Source organism: Falco cherrug, chromosome 4 (genome assembly GCF_023634085.1).
Source record: "Falco cherrug isolate bFalChe1 chromosome 4, bFalChe1.pri, whole genome shotgun sequence".
Classification (NCBI taxonomy): Eukaryota; Metazoa; Chordata; class Aves; order Falconiformes; family Falconidae; genus Falco; species Falco cherrug.
Window position 1 is genome coordinate 12,812,642 of NC_073700.1, and position 16,614 is coordinate 12,829,255.

The 16,614-nt window shown below is 42.5% G+C and overlaps 1 protein-coding gene across 1 annotated transcript in view; it reads left to right on the forward strand.

Moving 5' to 3' along the window:
* Nucleotides 1-16,614, forward strand: part of LOC102059267 (netrin-4-like) — a 55,973-nt gene that overhangs the window by 31,502 nt on the left and 7,857 nt on the right. Inside the window, exons 4-7 of the mRNA XM_005432530.3 lie at nt 6,516-6,642; nt 7,167-7,355; nt 15,085-15,298; nt 16,070-16,206. Of these exons, the coding sequence (XP_005432587.1) occupies nt 6,516-6,642; nt 7,167-7,355; nt 15,085-15,298; nt 16,070-16,206 (667 nt within the window). The remainder of the gene's footprint in view (nt 1-6,515; nt 6,643-7,166; nt 7,356-15,084; nt 15,299-16,069; nt 16,207-16,614) is intronic.

Here is a 16,614-nt window from a genome sequence, read left to right on the forward strand (position 1 = left end):
GATGTCACTGCGAACTGCTGTATCCAAAATTTCTCTGGTGACATTACAAACTGAATACAGAGCCCAAAGACAAACATTTTCTCCGTATCAGCAACAGTTGCTCTGTTCTGGAAGGCTTCCAAATTTAACCTTCATTCATTAGGAAAAAAGCCCCAAAACAGACTGAGAATAGCTCAGGAGAAAGAGCAACAACCACAACATTTACTGAAAGCACAAAAGGTAAAAGAAATGAAATAGGCAGACAGAAAACAGGAGGCTTCAGGTATTATACAAAGCCAAACAGACTTTAAAAAAATCAAGAAATTGTGGGACAAACAGGTGGAAAATTTCCATTCACTCTTTCAGCTGTGGATCAGAATTCAGGTGAAGCAACTTTGCGCAGTCAAAGGTGAATAAGTATCATGTAATTTCTTGGAACCATTGTACAGAAGCAGGTTATGGTTCTACACTATTAGCTATAAATCAACCAGAAGTTACTGAGCTCCATGGAAAAACTAATGGATTAAATTCATGGATTAGTGTAGCAGGTCAAGCTAAATGATTGAAACTGATCACCCTGGCATTAAAACCCATGAAGCTATAACCTCCTCTATGTCCTGCTTCAAAGCTCCTCAGGTGGTGGACGTACAAATCAAAGCCTTTGGCAGCAATACCAGACTGTAACAGCACGACTGTACTGTGAGGCAGATGAGGGAATTAATCCAGATTAAGAATACTAGTGCCAAGGAAAAAAAAAAGTGGGTTTAAATTTTTTTTTAACATAGTTTAGCTTCACAGGCCAATTTACACATGACTCAGGGTGTGATCCAGAAGGTGATAGCATAGAAAGAAGTAGTAAAGAAAGCAGTAATGTCTCAAATCGAGATAACCCCCAAAGACTTTACATCATGAAACCACAGCCTGAGAACATAGCTGCTATAGCAAAATAAAAAACAGAGCTTGCTTTCAAGCGGCCATTAAAGCTAATATGATGGTGATTGAGAGTATAGAATAACATTTTTCTCCTTTCCTGGACTAATAACACTGCAAGTATGTCAGCCTATAAACTTCTACCCTTTGCAAAAGCTGATTAGAAAACTGGAAGATTGATACAGCCAGAGTATCAGTATTCAAAGCAACAGTTTTCATCTTTCAAAGTTCATAGCATGCGTTAGTGACATGAGTAACCTGGGCTGAATGCACTCAGAAAGCAGAGCTGCAAGAAAATAAACTATTACAGTTATGCACATAGTACTTCAGACAGCTTTTATGAAATGGGGAGGTTGATATGATCACACAGTCTGCCTGCCTGCCAGTGCATCTATTTCTATGATCCATTCCCCACAATAGCTTTGGAAGGCACCATCCAGTTTCAAAAAAATTTGTCAGAGCAACTGAACTCTCAGTGATGCTCCAATGAATGGGAAAGATCCTTGGAGACAACTAGAGCTATCACAGTAATCAGGAGAAGCAGATGAAGGGAGACGTCATAAAAATAAATTCCGTAATGTTTTTGAAGTACCCGATTATTGCAGCAATGAGCACTGTGGAAAAGCCCATAGAGGCCTAAATACTTTTGTATCTAGGGATCAGTATATATTGAGTGATACAGCATCACATATAGAACATTGAGGATAAAATGAAATACTGAGGATAAAGCAAAACAGAGATGTGCGAGAGAAATCCCTGGATCTCAGTCTTTCTCCCGCTGTACCAATACATTTATATGTATTCATATAAATACATGTCATAAACTAATCAGGCTTTGGCTGAAAACTGGCTAGGTTTCCTAATTGATGGTATGAATCTCATGTAAGCCTCTGTTTCTCACACCTTGCTTTCAAGCTCTGACCACCTGGATTGCCAGCTCCAAATCTAGAAAGCTGAAGTATTTTTCTCCTCAGATGCCTCCTAGTAGTCAGATACCCTAAAGCTTCCAATGGCATTAATCCAGTGGCAATCAAAGTACTGTTATCAGGGTCCTGAAGACACTAAAAGGACTTTAACAGCCCTGACCAGCCCCACCTGGGACTCCTGCCCATGCTTTCTGTCCGTTGGCCTGAGAGCTCCATTTAAGCTCAGCCCTGGGCTACCGCTCCTTGTCTGAGCTATGCTGTAGGATGTGCTGTCTGTATCCCTGCCTCTGGCCCTGCTTCCTGGGTGGACCCCAAGCCTATGCTGTAGTAGCTTCCCTCCTGGTGGACCCCCCACACCATGTGGTGTTGTTGGTCTTTCATTCTGCCTCCTGGATGGACTCTGAACCCATGTTGTGAGCTTGTTTCTGGGCCTGTCTCTTGCTGCTCCTGAATTCCCCCTGGTCTATCCTCTTGGTGTCAATGGGCTGTGGTACCACCTCCCTGCGCTGCCCACTCTGCTCAGGATGGTGCCCCCTCTGTAAGGGCACAGCCTGTGCTGTGGTAACATTCAGCTTATAGCTCCTCAACCTTTAAAGAGCAACTGCTCCTTGCTGTTCTGTGATAATTAATCATCATTACCTCCTTGTAACTCTCACCCTGCTTTCTAGGGCATACAAAAATATCAGTGTGGTTCCCCTAAATCTGTACTTCTCTGACTATTTCCTTTACCCTGGCAAGATCAACTTCATGTTCCTGTGAGATCCATTGTATTCTGAAGTCTTGCATTTAGTACAGAGCACAATCTTCTAGTATTCTGGACCCACACTTTAGAGTTGTGAACTTATTTCAGCGGTGAACTATAAGTCAGTGACATGCCTGTTCTTTGTGTTGGTGTTAAGTGTGACCCGCACATTCTCCCTTCCCTAAGCAGATATCCCATTTCTTATTTTATCTGACGGCTTCCTGTATTTCTTTCCTGGACTTGGGTCTCTCCTATCGCTTCCTCTCTAACAGAACAAATTGTCTTGTTACTTTCAGCCACCCGACCTACCCTTATTCCATGCTTAAGTGTAACAGGCCTTCTCCACGGCTCGGTTTCTCCTGCATTAACCAGTTTTTCTGCGATGACCACACACTTTTCTTGTGTGTGTTCTGCTTGAGTTGTTTGTCTCTGCTCTCTTGTCCTATCCAACTCCTTTCTGTACTTTGTCACCTCATGTTGCACTTTCTTCCTTAGCTGTTTTCACCTGCGCATGCTAAGAGATTAGTCTCTGTGGAAAAAAAAAAATCTTCCATGAGATACTCATCCACAGATAACGTGTGGCAGACTTGCTTTCTCTTCCGTTATCCTTTACCTTTGCCGCAATACCCATCAATTCTCTTTTTCTTGTTCTTGAACGTATATAAAAAATTAGTCTTCAGACCTAACACTTTCTAAAAAATGCTCCATGCTAGCTCCACTCTTTACTCCTGGCTGCTCAGTGGCTCTCCTGGCTGCTTGGCTTTTCAACCCTTTTGTCTAAGCTAGTCATCCTTCCACATATATCTGGTAAGCCGTTCAATAGCAGGGATCACAGGCAGGAAGCTTCCTTTACGCCTCCGTCCTGCTCACAACATGCCATTCCTAGGCAGCCTCCACAACCTACAGCTTGCAATGAACCAGTGGGCAGTGGGGAAACCGACACATCTACTTGCCTCCAAAGAACAACTGGATTCTTCCTTTCTCACTGAATTTTCCTCTTTACTTTCTGAATAATTGTTCTTGAGTGTTCACACCATCTGTGCCGTGCACTGTAAGCACAGGGTCCTTTGGAATAATGAATATTTGATCATGCCATTCAAGGTTAAGACAAGACCGCATGGTTTAATGCTGCCATTTCCCAACTGTATAATCTTGGCATTTTTTTAATGTAATTTTTTAATACAGTGAATGCACAGTTTGTGTATATGTCTAACACCCACAACGGGCCAAGTTACAAATTTTGCATTGAAATACATTAGCATTTTCCTAAGAAGTGACTGGATTCAAGATTTTGGTTCTGATATGGTTTGGAATGAGTTGTAAAGTTCAGACAGTCTGGAGTTTGGAGACGTGAAAATCTATGGTTCTAGGTCAGACTCATTTTACCTCTTCTTATTCCTGCTCCTTTTCTCTGTTCTATGGCTTCTGAAAATCAGTCACTGTGTCCATGGGGGGAACTTATAAGCCTGAAGAGCCAAACCCAAACAGGGAGAAGCCCGACACTGTTGCTTGTTAGTATTTTTGCCTTTGTCCCTGTAATTTGTCGTCCTTTTTAGCGCTTTGAACATGGATGACTTTCTGGTACAAAGGTCTGGAGAGGCATCACATAATGTGCTACATGCTGTATCCTCCTGAGGTTTACTGGTGCTGAGCTCTAACAGAAATGCATACCCTGAAGTCTGTGCTCAGTCTTCCGTGAGGAGGCAGCCAACCGCTCTGTGCGGCAGCAAATCTGCCAGCTGGCCATAGAGGGGCGATGGCATCAGCTGCAGCCTATCCCCTTTGCTAGCTACATGACATATCTGGTCTGGGAGGATTAGAAACCAGGGGAGCGGAGAGCAAATTGCTGCAGGGAGATGAGTTTGGGGGCAGGGGAGCACATTCACGCAACTGCTCTTTTGAACATTTCTCTCTTGATCCCAAGCTACCTGCTACGTGAGATGGGGGAAGGGAGGGCTGCAGAGGGAGAGCCGGACTTTCAGTAAAGACTGTGGAGAAACATAACTCACATTAGCAGTGAGATTAAAGGATTAGATTCAATTCACACCCCAGTCAAAATGAAATTTCAGCCTCTGCTTTTTGTGTGACATGCAGTGGGCCAGAGCTGTGGCAGTGGCTGCAGAGCTTAGTGACCTCAACAGTGCAGAGGGCTCCAGTCCCCGATTCCTGTGCATTTCCTGCTCTAAGTGTCTCCTTGCACGTGAAATACGTACCACTAGCAGCTTCTCTTGTGATGAGTGTAGAACACGACCTACAGTACTTTTCCCTTTCTCCCACTCCCTATGCTGAAAATTCCCTCCAATAACTTCTCTAGGAAACACTTTCTCTGAGGCATTGCAAACAGATACTGGAATCCTATTTCTTAACTAAAAACAATCAAACAAAAAACCAAAACCCAACAACCAAACAAACCCAAACCCCAAGCCCACAACATAAAAAGCCTCCTGTAAAGCATTTCTTGGATGTGGCTTGATATTCCAGAATCTTGTACACCAGATCACAGTCTGTAGTGGAACTGGCGATTATATTCCTGGTGCCTGAAATTACTTGAGAACAGAACCAGTTTCAATAGTAACTTTGTTTGAAGGCTGGACTAGTTCAGTTTCCAAGGTCAGGTTTCTGGTATGAATACATGATTCCAAAACTCACATATATTAGAATATTTCTATGATTAAAAATCAATATTGTATTCCAATGAAGGCAGGTAAGTACAGAGGAAGCAAATTCTTTTTTCTAATAATTTTTCAAGGAAATAGTCACAGAGAGAATTCTACTATTCAGCCAGTTTCAGCCAAGACTTTTTACACTTCTTTGTTTCCCCTTGAATATTTTGTAAACTGTTGTTTCCTAGCTTAGGTGGGTTTATGTGCTTAGTGCTTGTAGATCAGCCCTATTCTTCAGCCATGACAGCTTTTGCTCATTGTTTGTTGAACATCTTCCAATTTCTCATTTATCTGGTAATAAGATGTGCAAAACTGAACACAGCATTGCAGGTACAATTACCTATCCACTTAGTTACGGTGCTCTTGGTTACACAGCCCAAAATGTTACTGAGCTTTTTCTGCTTACCTATTTCATATATATACATACATACACATATATATATATATATATACATATATATACTTATTCATATGGCAGCCCATGGCAAGAGGGATTGGAACTAGGTGGTCTTTTAGGTCCCTTCCAACCCCAACCATTCTGTGACTCTATATGTAAGTTTGTAGGTTGGTGCCTACTGTACCTAAGTCTCCTGAAACATCAGTGCTTTCCTCCCACAAAATGCGTTGTTTGGATTGTTTTTCTGTGGATATACTGGTTGGTATTTTTCCAGCTTTAATGTTTTTTGCTGCATTTTTAATTGTGCTAGGAGGTTCAGGGTTACTTGCTTTTTCTCTAACAATTTATAATTTAGTAATTCATGGTGATTTCATTGCCCTGTATTTACTCTCTCTTCCAGACCACTGTTAATGTCAAATACAACAGGGTCCAGCATCCTCTGTTAGACTGTGCGCTCCTGTGACTCAGCTCTAGCCAAGAGTGTACTGGGGACTACGTGGAGGGGACTGCCTGCTCAGGCTCTTTGCATGCTCTTGCCCTGAACTTGTAAATTAAAATAAGTTGTGTTAGCTTACCCAATTTAAATAGCCTAGAGGCTGTTCATCAGTGTAGTAGTAAAATCACCAGCTGGAGACTTAAAAAGAAATTGTTGCCACATGCATTTAAACTGGAAGATAGAGGAAAAAGCTAGTTCATTAGTGACTGTGTGGAGAGATAAAGATACACATTCAAGCTCCAGGCAGGCTCTCTGGGTTTCCTTAGAGTGTCAGGCAGCTCTGTGGGAGTTGTGCAGGTGTCTCACCTCCTCATGAGGATGTTGGGCAGTCCACTGTGTTCTTGCTTGTAGCCATTTGAACGTATTCTCTTTCCCCTGACAGGTCCACGAGAAGTGTGTGTGTAGACACAACACAGCAGGGGACCACTGTGAGAAATGTGCACCACTATACAACGATCAGCCTTGGAAGCCAGGAGATGGAAAAACAGGGGCGCCAAATGAATGCAGAAGTAAGTGGGAGGGAGTTTACTGATCCAGGCTGTCAGGATGAGCACTCACCGTGCCAGCAGGAAAAGTTCCCCTCCAAAGAAGTCTTCCCCTAACAAGACTTCTGTCAATTTACACTAATGGTGCCATTACAGAAACTGGGGATAAGTTGCTGGTCACTGAAGGAAAACTTCAGTATGCATGCTGTTTTACTGCAGCTGACCCATTGTGGCTATTGGGAAGTGGAATTTACAAGGCAGAAATCTGTTCTTCATGCAGCTATGTCCCCTCATATTTTGGCATGCCAGGGTTTTGTACAGGACTTTTGTACAGGGTTTTGTACTGGTACCATCAGATCAGTTTGTCTTACTGTCAGAATACCACACAGTTCACAGCCACCCAAGCTTCTCAGACTCCGCTGGGACTCTTACTCTGTGTTGCAACTTCTAGTTTTTATGAAAATCAAGGATTGCAGGCAGGTGAAATGTGTTACATAGTGTTGCTGTGTCTATTGTAAAAGCCTGAAATGTATTCTGTTTCCCACCAGAGTGTCGCTGTCACAACCACGCTGACAGCTGCCATTTTGATCTGAGTGTTTGGCTGGCATCAGGAAAGCGCAGTGGTGGAGTCTGCGACAACTGCAAGCATAACACAGAGGGACATCGATGCCAAAGGTGCAAACCGGGCTATTACCGAGATAGAGGGAAACCCATGTCTTCTGCAGAGGTCTGCAAACGTAAGTGACTATTGTTACGTGTGGTAAAGACGAATGGTGGAAGAATCATGATTAAAAGCAAGAAATCAATAACTCCTATAGAAGTAACTTATGAGTATTACTGTCCTTTCTTTGCATCCTTTTCCTAAACTGCAGTTTTCTGATGAAAGATCATCACCTTGATTTTCTGTGTCTATTTCTCCCTCTAGTATCCCACTTTGTTGTTGTTGTTGTTGTGATAACTGTTACAGTTCTTCAAATGCATTGCATTCTGGGGAAAGGTATATTCTTCTTGTGCTTGCATTTAAAATAATGTGGTTCCTTTCTTCTTGAGGCACATTTTATTTAGCTGGGTTTTTTCTGCATCTCTTAAGACTGTGCCTATGTGTAAGCTACTGTTAAATTCCATTTGACTGTGCAACATCTGTGCATGTAAATATATACCATAATGGCTGCAGGAGGTGTAGGAAGCACGGGACCATGCATATGCACTTGGGAACAAATAGCTCAGAGCTCACTCAGACTAATCTCTTGATTCTACAGCTGTATTATGGGGTGCTCTGTCCAAATTAATTGCCTCATTAACACTTCAGCAGGATGTGTTAGGAAGTAACTCAGGCATAGAGGCACTAATGGTTGTACGCAGAGGGTGTACAACCTCTGGATCAAGGTAGTTTGCACCTAGCTAGTCTGGAACACAGCCCAAATCTCCCTTACTTAGTATAAACATTTCCTGAGTATCCTGCCAGGCTTCACACATCTGATTCCATCTGGCATCTATTTGGGAGGTTGCTATTTCCAACTATATACATCATTTCATGCCTCCCTTTGGATAGTTTTACTTCCCCATAGCTCAGACATCAGTTACCAGCACAGAGAACTTCACCCTCTGTCATCTATACTCATGCCCACTGGCATCGTGTGTTTTTGAAGCTTCCTTGACCCTTAGATGTTCTCCATCAACATTGCTCGTAAACACCCAGGTTACAGATAGTTCTCCCTCTAGAACTGTATGGCCTATGATATTGCTTAAACTTTCTGTGCACAACACATCCTATGTTTCTGCTCATTTGTATTCCTTCCACTGGATCTTAGTGCCAGCACAGACTGCTTCCACATGACTCCTTCTTTTTGATTTCACAATGTTCATCACAGAACACTGATTAGCAGACAGGGCTGGGGGTGAGCTTAGCTAACTCACCCTGTATCCCATAGTGTTCTATGGTAGCCCCTTTCTAGTCCTGTTTCTACTCTGAGCAGATTTGCTACAGGGAAATATTGTAATGAGAATAAGTTTTTGTGCCAGAAGATTAGTTTTCGGTCTCATGGTACCTGAAAGAATCTGTGTATGAACTCTTGTATTTAACAGCACGGTGATGGTGTAGTACCTAATATCATGTGTAATATTAGATAACCACTAAAGTCAAGGAGCACCGGAGAGCAGTGAAGAGGAAAAAACATTGTTTGAAAATACAGCCTATCTGTGTGGAAACCCTAGAACAGTCTGCCTGGATGAAATCAGACCTTGACCCTACCTCTGCCTCTTTTGTCTGGTCTGGTTACAGGCCCCTCAGTACCCCTTGCCAATATTCTGCATAGCTAAAGAAAAACTGTTCAGAAATTTACCTTGTTGAAAGAGCTTTATTCCTACTGTGCCAGTCAAGCACAATAATGTTCTTTTCACCTGGGAGCACGCTGCTGCTAGCAGAAGGCCCCCAAATGCAATCGTTTCCACTCTGACTTGCATGCTTAGACCTAGATAGATGCCACCCCACTTTAGCCACCTGAAAATGAGTCTTTTCTAGGCTCCCTGTACAGTCAGTGGAGAAACAGGGGGACCTCTAGGGAATGATTTATTGCAGTCTAACGTAGATGCCCGAGATAGACGAGCTGAATTGCCTTCTAGAGGGTATCTATTTCTCTTCCTTGACTTCAGAGGTATTCTGGACCGCTAGCCTACACTAGAGTTTCTGTTGGTTGAGATGGATCTAACAAGTTTGATTCAGCATTATTGCACATCGGTAAGCATGACCCTACCTGTACATGATTCAAGTCAAAGGGACTTTCGCACACAGTTAAAGGTATGCGTGAACGCTTGCCATATCAAGATACAAGGAAAAGGGTAGTGCGTTTCACTCTAGAGACCCTCAGCTTTTACAGCAGACTGATGTGTGCATGATATTTGTACCTGTGTGGGAATAGAAGGGACAGAGTTAAGAGAAACCTGGGAGGGAGTGGCTGATCTGTGCCTTTTTTATTTAAGGTGAGGAGAAGTCCCACAATGACATTTGACGAAATACCTCACTAGGGTAGTGTTTTGTATGATGAAAGAACTGACCCCCAAACATGTCCCCATGTGGTCTGCGGGCAGTGTGTAAGTGTGCACACCACGTTATGCTGTATCTCTGCAGAGAATTTTCAGGGAACGTTTCACTACTTTGGTTATTATCAGTGAGAGCAAACCCAGAAATACCAGTGCAGACAGGCAGAGTTGTTTTGGTTAGAACAGACTCAGTTTACAGAGGGAAGAATTCACCTCCAGGACTATCACCAGCTCCTTATGCCTGGAGCTGGTATTAAACTGAAAGGATGAAGATGGAGGCCCACTTCTCTATCCTTCAGGTTGCAAAACTTGCATTGCTATTACACTTAATCTGGTGTGGTCTAAGTAAATTGTTCAGGTTGTGACCCTAAAAACAACTCTGGTGACTCAGTAAAAAACAGTTACTGTTTTGAGTACTGCTCATAAGTAAGAAATTAGACAATCAGACCATCAGGTACATTTCTCGCATACCTCAACCTGTGATCATAAATTGAAGAGCTGCCACTTCTGGATTAACATGTTTGTGAGGATTTAAATGGACCAACTCCAAGGCATCATCTCACTTTGAGGAAGCCATGCAAACAGTGCCAGACTAACACTAAATGAGAAACCCACCTGGGCAAATGCTGAAAAGCAGTAATACACTGCAAACAGCAAACGGAATGGATGATTTTGGTGGGAGCAACCTGGTCCTCAGCTTCCCATTTTGAACTCAGAGAAAAAAACAAAAACCCTCAATGGGAGATCAAAACTTGACCCTTATGTACAGTAGATACTGAGCTGGGAAAGGAAATCTGATGAAAAAGCTGAATGAAATGCTGTGCTAATCCCTTTGAGAAAGCACGCTTGAAGAGTGCTCTGCCATCCAGAGCAAAGTCTAGGTTCAGCTGTGACATCCCCCTCAGGCTCCCAGAAAGCTAACAGGACACTGCCCAGGCCCAGAAAGAGTCTTTAAGCATTAGTCATAATAATGAACAGCATTCTCTCTTAATCACTGCTAGGAGAAAAAAGTTGTGTAACAATTGGATGTCCTGGCACTATCCAAACCACCCTTTGCTGACCCTCCAATGTGAGACTGCAAAGACATTCCCCTGAAAAAAAAAATCTGTTGAAATTTGACGTGTAAGTGTGAATCTGCTATTCCTTTTTGCCTGCAAAGGTAACCTGCCTCTGATCCCTCTGCTTCTCCTGTTCCTAGCAGCTGGGGATGAACGAGAGCCAAGTCATGTGCAGAGCTTTGTTTTGACACTGCTTAGTAGTTCTATATTTAAAAAAAAAGGAAGGCATTAAAAGAGCCCCAGAGCAAGGCACACACCTGCCTGTTATTGGGGATGACAACACAGGATTAAGTAGTTTGGATATAGACTTGTATGGGAGCTTTGACTCGGAAGCCTAATTGTTTCCTAACCAATGGTTAGAAAAGCTGCTGTATCCTTGGCTCTTTCCTGTGGCTTATTTGGAGGCTTAAGGGATCCTTCTGAAATGGCACCATCTTTTGTACTCACCCTCTGCTTAGCTTAAAAAATAATGCAGGCATGTAGACCCATTAAAAGGGTCTCCAGGAAAACAAGCTTTTTTACTCTAAGCACAAGGGTTGAAAATTAAAATGTGCCCAGATGCACATGCACACACACACACATGCACACACACTCTGAAAAGCTCTGCTTCTCATCCTTTTATTTCTGAGCAGAGGGAGTGAACTTTTAATTGTAATATCACAAAGGCCTGATCACATCTTGGTTCAAAGTCTGTCTTAATCAGCCCTGACCACACACACAGCTGTCTATCTTATTTCCTTCATTTAAGAAACATCACTGAGTCAATCCCCACATCTGATATGCTTTAAAAATTGCCTCGATTTGGTCATATGTTCCAAAGATGCACAAGTATATATTTCGGATTCAAAAGGCTTTGTTTGATTTTTCATTTTGCCTGTCTTTCATCAAATAGCCAGTCTGCTCATAGCTTTATCTTATACAGTATTATTAGACAGAAGTTCAAGGCAAGACACCTCAAAGTCCACCAAATTACTTGGAGGACTTATATTTTCCTGTAAGTTGGGACCATATTGCTACAACCAATATTATATTTTACATCTGTGTCTAATTACATGGGAAAGACAGCTGTGCTGAACGCAGACAGATTTACCAAGGACTTCAGTGGAGACTGCTCTATGAATTATTCATTTTTCATTATTCCTTGTCTTCTCCTTTTTACAGTAGTTTCTGACAAAACAAACTTAGTATAGGAGTGAGACTAAAAGGCAAGAGGATGCTTTGTGATACTTCATGACTGATAGCAAATTCTAAAGTACAATAACGAAATTTTTCATTACACTGCTGTCCAAGAGAGAGCCCAAATAAACCAGCCATCTCTGAGCCAGAACTGTCTGCACACCGTCCCTAACATAATTGATGATGCCTTTGACAAACAAGGCCATTGTCACGTCGGCTGGTGTTTTGTTAGACAGGGAGGCAGATGGAGAGAAAACTAGGGTTTGCCAAGAGAAAAGAAGCAAAAATCAGCAGGGAAAGATGCTGTGTTGTCAAATGCTGGGAAATGTAAAAGGGTGAGGTTTTGGAAACTTGCTTTTATGTTTCTTTAATTGTGAGGCTTATCTGCAAATCTGTGGTACTATTAAACAGATAAAACCCAGTCATCAACAGCTGCCCCTCCAGCATGTGACATGTGGGCTCTTATTTTGGGAGTTACCTTAGATGCACAACTGGGATTTTGGCCGTAATAGTCTGGAAACCAGACAATGTACACACCCAAGCTGAAATGCTAAACAAACACAGACTGAGTAAAGCATTCGCAAGCCACTTGTATAACTCATCTGAAAGTGTTGTACTTGTATTGCTTTCTGATCAACCAGAAGCTGTCCCATTTTCTAATTGTGGAATATGCCCCCCAGGTCATTTGGGAACATTAGTTTTCCTGAACAGTAGCCCCAAAATGGAAGGAAAAAAAAAAAAAAAAGGCACTTTTTTCCTACCTCCTCATCACCTTCTGTCAATGCTGTCTGTCATTGTCCTGTACCAGTTCCCCTTAGGGATAGGATGGGAGAAGGTCTCATCTTCCTGAATCAGTTGGTGATAGGTAATCTAATGATGCTAATGATTTACCCATCTGTTATGTGACCTTAACTGACAAAGCCTGAAAACCAGAAATACGATGGGAATAAAGACAGACAGACAGACCCAGAAGTTGCAGAAATAGAAGAAATCTACAGTGAAAACTCCACAGGTAGATCCCACATACAGAGATATTACAGTGAAATCAGAAACCTGGATTCAAGCCAACCCAGCTGTTGGCAACCTCTTACTTCTTGTGGCTCAGACCTGTCTGCAAGTAAAGGAAGCATGTGTTTCCCCTTCTTATCCCCAAATCTATGACGTCCATTTTTTCCAGTGACGGACAGAAGTGTCTCCTCTTTTAGGGTGATGTAGTCAGCTCTGCAAAATTCTGGTCAAAAATAATTCAAGTTGAGCAGCAACAAATCAGAACTTGCCTTTGAAACTGTCAGTGCTAATGAGCACTTCATTGTTACACCTGCTCTCCAGACCTGACAGCAAAATCCCTGGGTTTGCTCCCAAAGTCAAGACTGCTTTGTGGCAAACAGGCAAGCCTGCTGCCATCCGCCAACCAGCTCATTGTGTTGAGTACATTGCCCATGACAGCACGCTTATTTTCAGTCCTTAGGCTATTGTGCTAGTGTCCCTTGAAAACAACGGACTGAGATCTTTCTACAGCAGAGTGTAAAAATATTATTAAAAATACTGGCATAAAGAACACAGGGCATGGTGGAAAAAATAACTATAGTAAGCAGATCATAAGAGAAATGTCTCCTAAACAAAATTGCTCACTCTTTTTCTTGTACTATTTTCAAAAGATACTTTATTTTCTTGAGCATCAAATATGAGGTTGCAGATGAAAGTGAATCTATCCCTGCTACACTTAACCGCCTTTATAGTCACATACTTGCCCCCTCCCCTTGTAAAATGATGTGTGGAATCAGAGTGTTCATTTGGTCTCTTATCTGTGAGCTCATGAAGAAAACTAGTTTCATTAGAAGCAATGATGGGCAAACTTCAAAAGCTTTGGCGATCATGTTTGGTTCAGATAAGCATCCAAAAGGCTGGCTCCCAATCCAGGCTATCTAAACACCTTGGGTGTCCAGCATTTAACTGAAAATCTCTGTTAAAGCAGGTCTTAGCCACAAGATTTTTATTTCTGCCCTCTTCCAGATGGGTGAAGTAGTGATGCATTTCCTTTTCAGTCTCTGCTACAACCAAAAGCCAGGGCATGCTGCTTTGTTAATACAAAAAAGAGATGATATATGAAGGCCTGGAGCTCAGCTCAGTTCTCATTTTCATCAAACATGTTTGAATACTAGAAATGAGTGGGTATGTTTATTGCTTTCATTTTACCTCTGCAGAGCTGTTGGTGTAAGGCTTGACCATGTCTGCTAGCCTCCACCCTGATGGAGAGGAGTCAACTGTGTTGGCTTTGCACCACTACCTGTATACTACTTTCCACCTCTTTCCCTGATGCTGTCACACTGGGAATGCGCTGTGGTGTGGGATTATGAATTTATTGTCTGTGAAGGCAGAGTTGCCCACAGAAGCTGTAATTGTCTGTTTTACTGCCAAGTTGCCCTGAGTTGCTACACTGGTGTTAAATGGGCAACAGCATTAGAAAGATCTGGGGATTTTTCCTTCTACTTGCTCATCTCCAGCTACATGTAAAGTAAGTTTAGTGAGTTTAGAGATCTTCTCTCATTCTGTCTGCCTTCCTTGTAAAAAATCTGCTCATGTATTTGTACAAAAAATTTTATCAGCTTCCTTACACATTTACAGTACTGCATGGTAAGACCTGTCCTTTACAACTTGCACTGAAACAAATTTGTGGACTTTTTGGAGGCAGAAATTGAAAAGATGTTTCAGATAATCTGAACCACCTGCATAAGCTGCATCTAGCCCCAGAGGAAACAGTAGTTTTGTGATCTCTGTGTTCCACGGTAAAGACAACATAGGCAACAGCTATCATTTTTTTACCTTGTTCATGCTAGTGAATTTTTTTGCAAAACACTTTAAAATGGAATCACCTGTAAGCCCCTTTGAAAATAAACACACAGTGGAGGCTTTCTGCTACCACTTCAAAACCCTGTATGACCAAGATTTGTGTAGTTAGAAGAACTAACTTTCACACATTTCCCAGTTGCACTTGTTTTGCTGTACTTAATGAGTAAAAAAGAAACAAAAGTAATACTGCAAATGTAGGCTGACAATGCAATGTTTACCAGTTCTGACTTAAAAATACCGAGCGTAAGAAGAGGGCACGAGTTTATCAGCCTTGCAAAAATGTCACTTAACGAGATGAGCCCTGGGCACATAACCTCAGTCACCTCTTACCGTATCTCCATAGCTTGCACCTGCCAGCCAATGGGTTCAGCCAACGCAACTTTCAGCAGAAGCTGGCGATGCCACCCCAAGACAGGATTCTGCTACTGCAAGCCGGGTGTGGCGGGCCCCAACTGCGATAGATGTCTCATGGGCTACTGGGGCTTTGGAGAAAATGGCTGTCGCCCTTGTGACTGTGCCAGAGACTGCGACCAGCATACCGGAAACTGTGTCAATGGGTAAAGAAGCCCTCCTTTGGGTTCGCTTTGAGATGGGATTCTGTGAAATGAAACAAAGATTAACTGAAATACTGCAGCAGTTGTTGGAGGATGCTGGAGGGTGCACAATCATTTGAAAAGGTGGCTGTAAATCATAAAAGGTTTCTTGGATTCCATTTGGTGGCTGGCACACTTTTAAGTTCATTATATTATCCAAGGCAATCTTGAAATGATGACTTTTTGCAATAATAATAGGCAACTCCACAACCCTGTGGAAAGTACGTACAGCATCTTTAAACACACCTGTTTGCCCTGGAAATAGATGGAAGAGTCTGGAGAGCTTGCCTCTCATCTGTGCCCAGGGTAAAATGAATTACAAGGTCTCCTTCTTGTTTCTAGAGAGCAGGCATCTGCATCCCAAACAGGCACGAGTCAGTACAGAAATCCTATGATTTGCTGAGCAACTGTAGTTTTATGGGTCCTGCAGGTGTCCTCAGTTCCTAGTGACATCAAGTGGTCACTAACTTTGAGTTACTTAATTCAGTAAAAACAAACAAAAGCAAAAAAGGCCTAATACATAGTTACTTTAAAAAATGCTGTCAGCACTGGTCAAGGCCTAAATAAAAGCCTAGATCTTGTGATCTCTCTATACGGCATGAAGTCTTGCTCTTAATTTGCACTCCCAACCTGAAGAGAGCAAGCTCATGTCTGGATACAGCCACATACTACAAACACCTGCCTCCCACCCATCTCATGTCCTAACCAAGTCTTCTGGTTTATGTGTCCCCCCAGCTATGAAAACGAGCCATTCTTTAACATCCCCATCGGGGGACGAATCCCTGACCTTGTGCAAATGCCAACCAACGAGAGTGAAGAGGAGTGGAAATGGAATGACCACGAGCAGGGATTTTCTGCACTGAGGCACCCAGGTACAGCCCAGAGCCTGGGAACGTTTAGTCACTTCCCTCAATGCCAGTTCTTCCTTCTCTCCACCCCGACTTAAATTCCCCCACACTTCTCTAGCTTGTCTGTCCCCCATCTGCTGGCAACATCTGCTAACCTGAACTATATAGGTTATCATTACACTTACATTGTTATTTTCCAAACCAACTCTACTATCCAACTTCAGTTTTGGAAATTGGTAAGTCATGCATAAGATCGTATGGAAAACACACTCTCCTTTTGTTGTCGTAATTGCGGTCATAATGCTTATGATTTTATATAGCTCCTTCTTATACGTTCAATTGCTGTTCAGAACTTCAGATGCTATTTGTAAAAATATCGTGCCAGCCGTAACTGAAATGCACCACCCCCGGGGGTGGAATGCAAGTGATTTT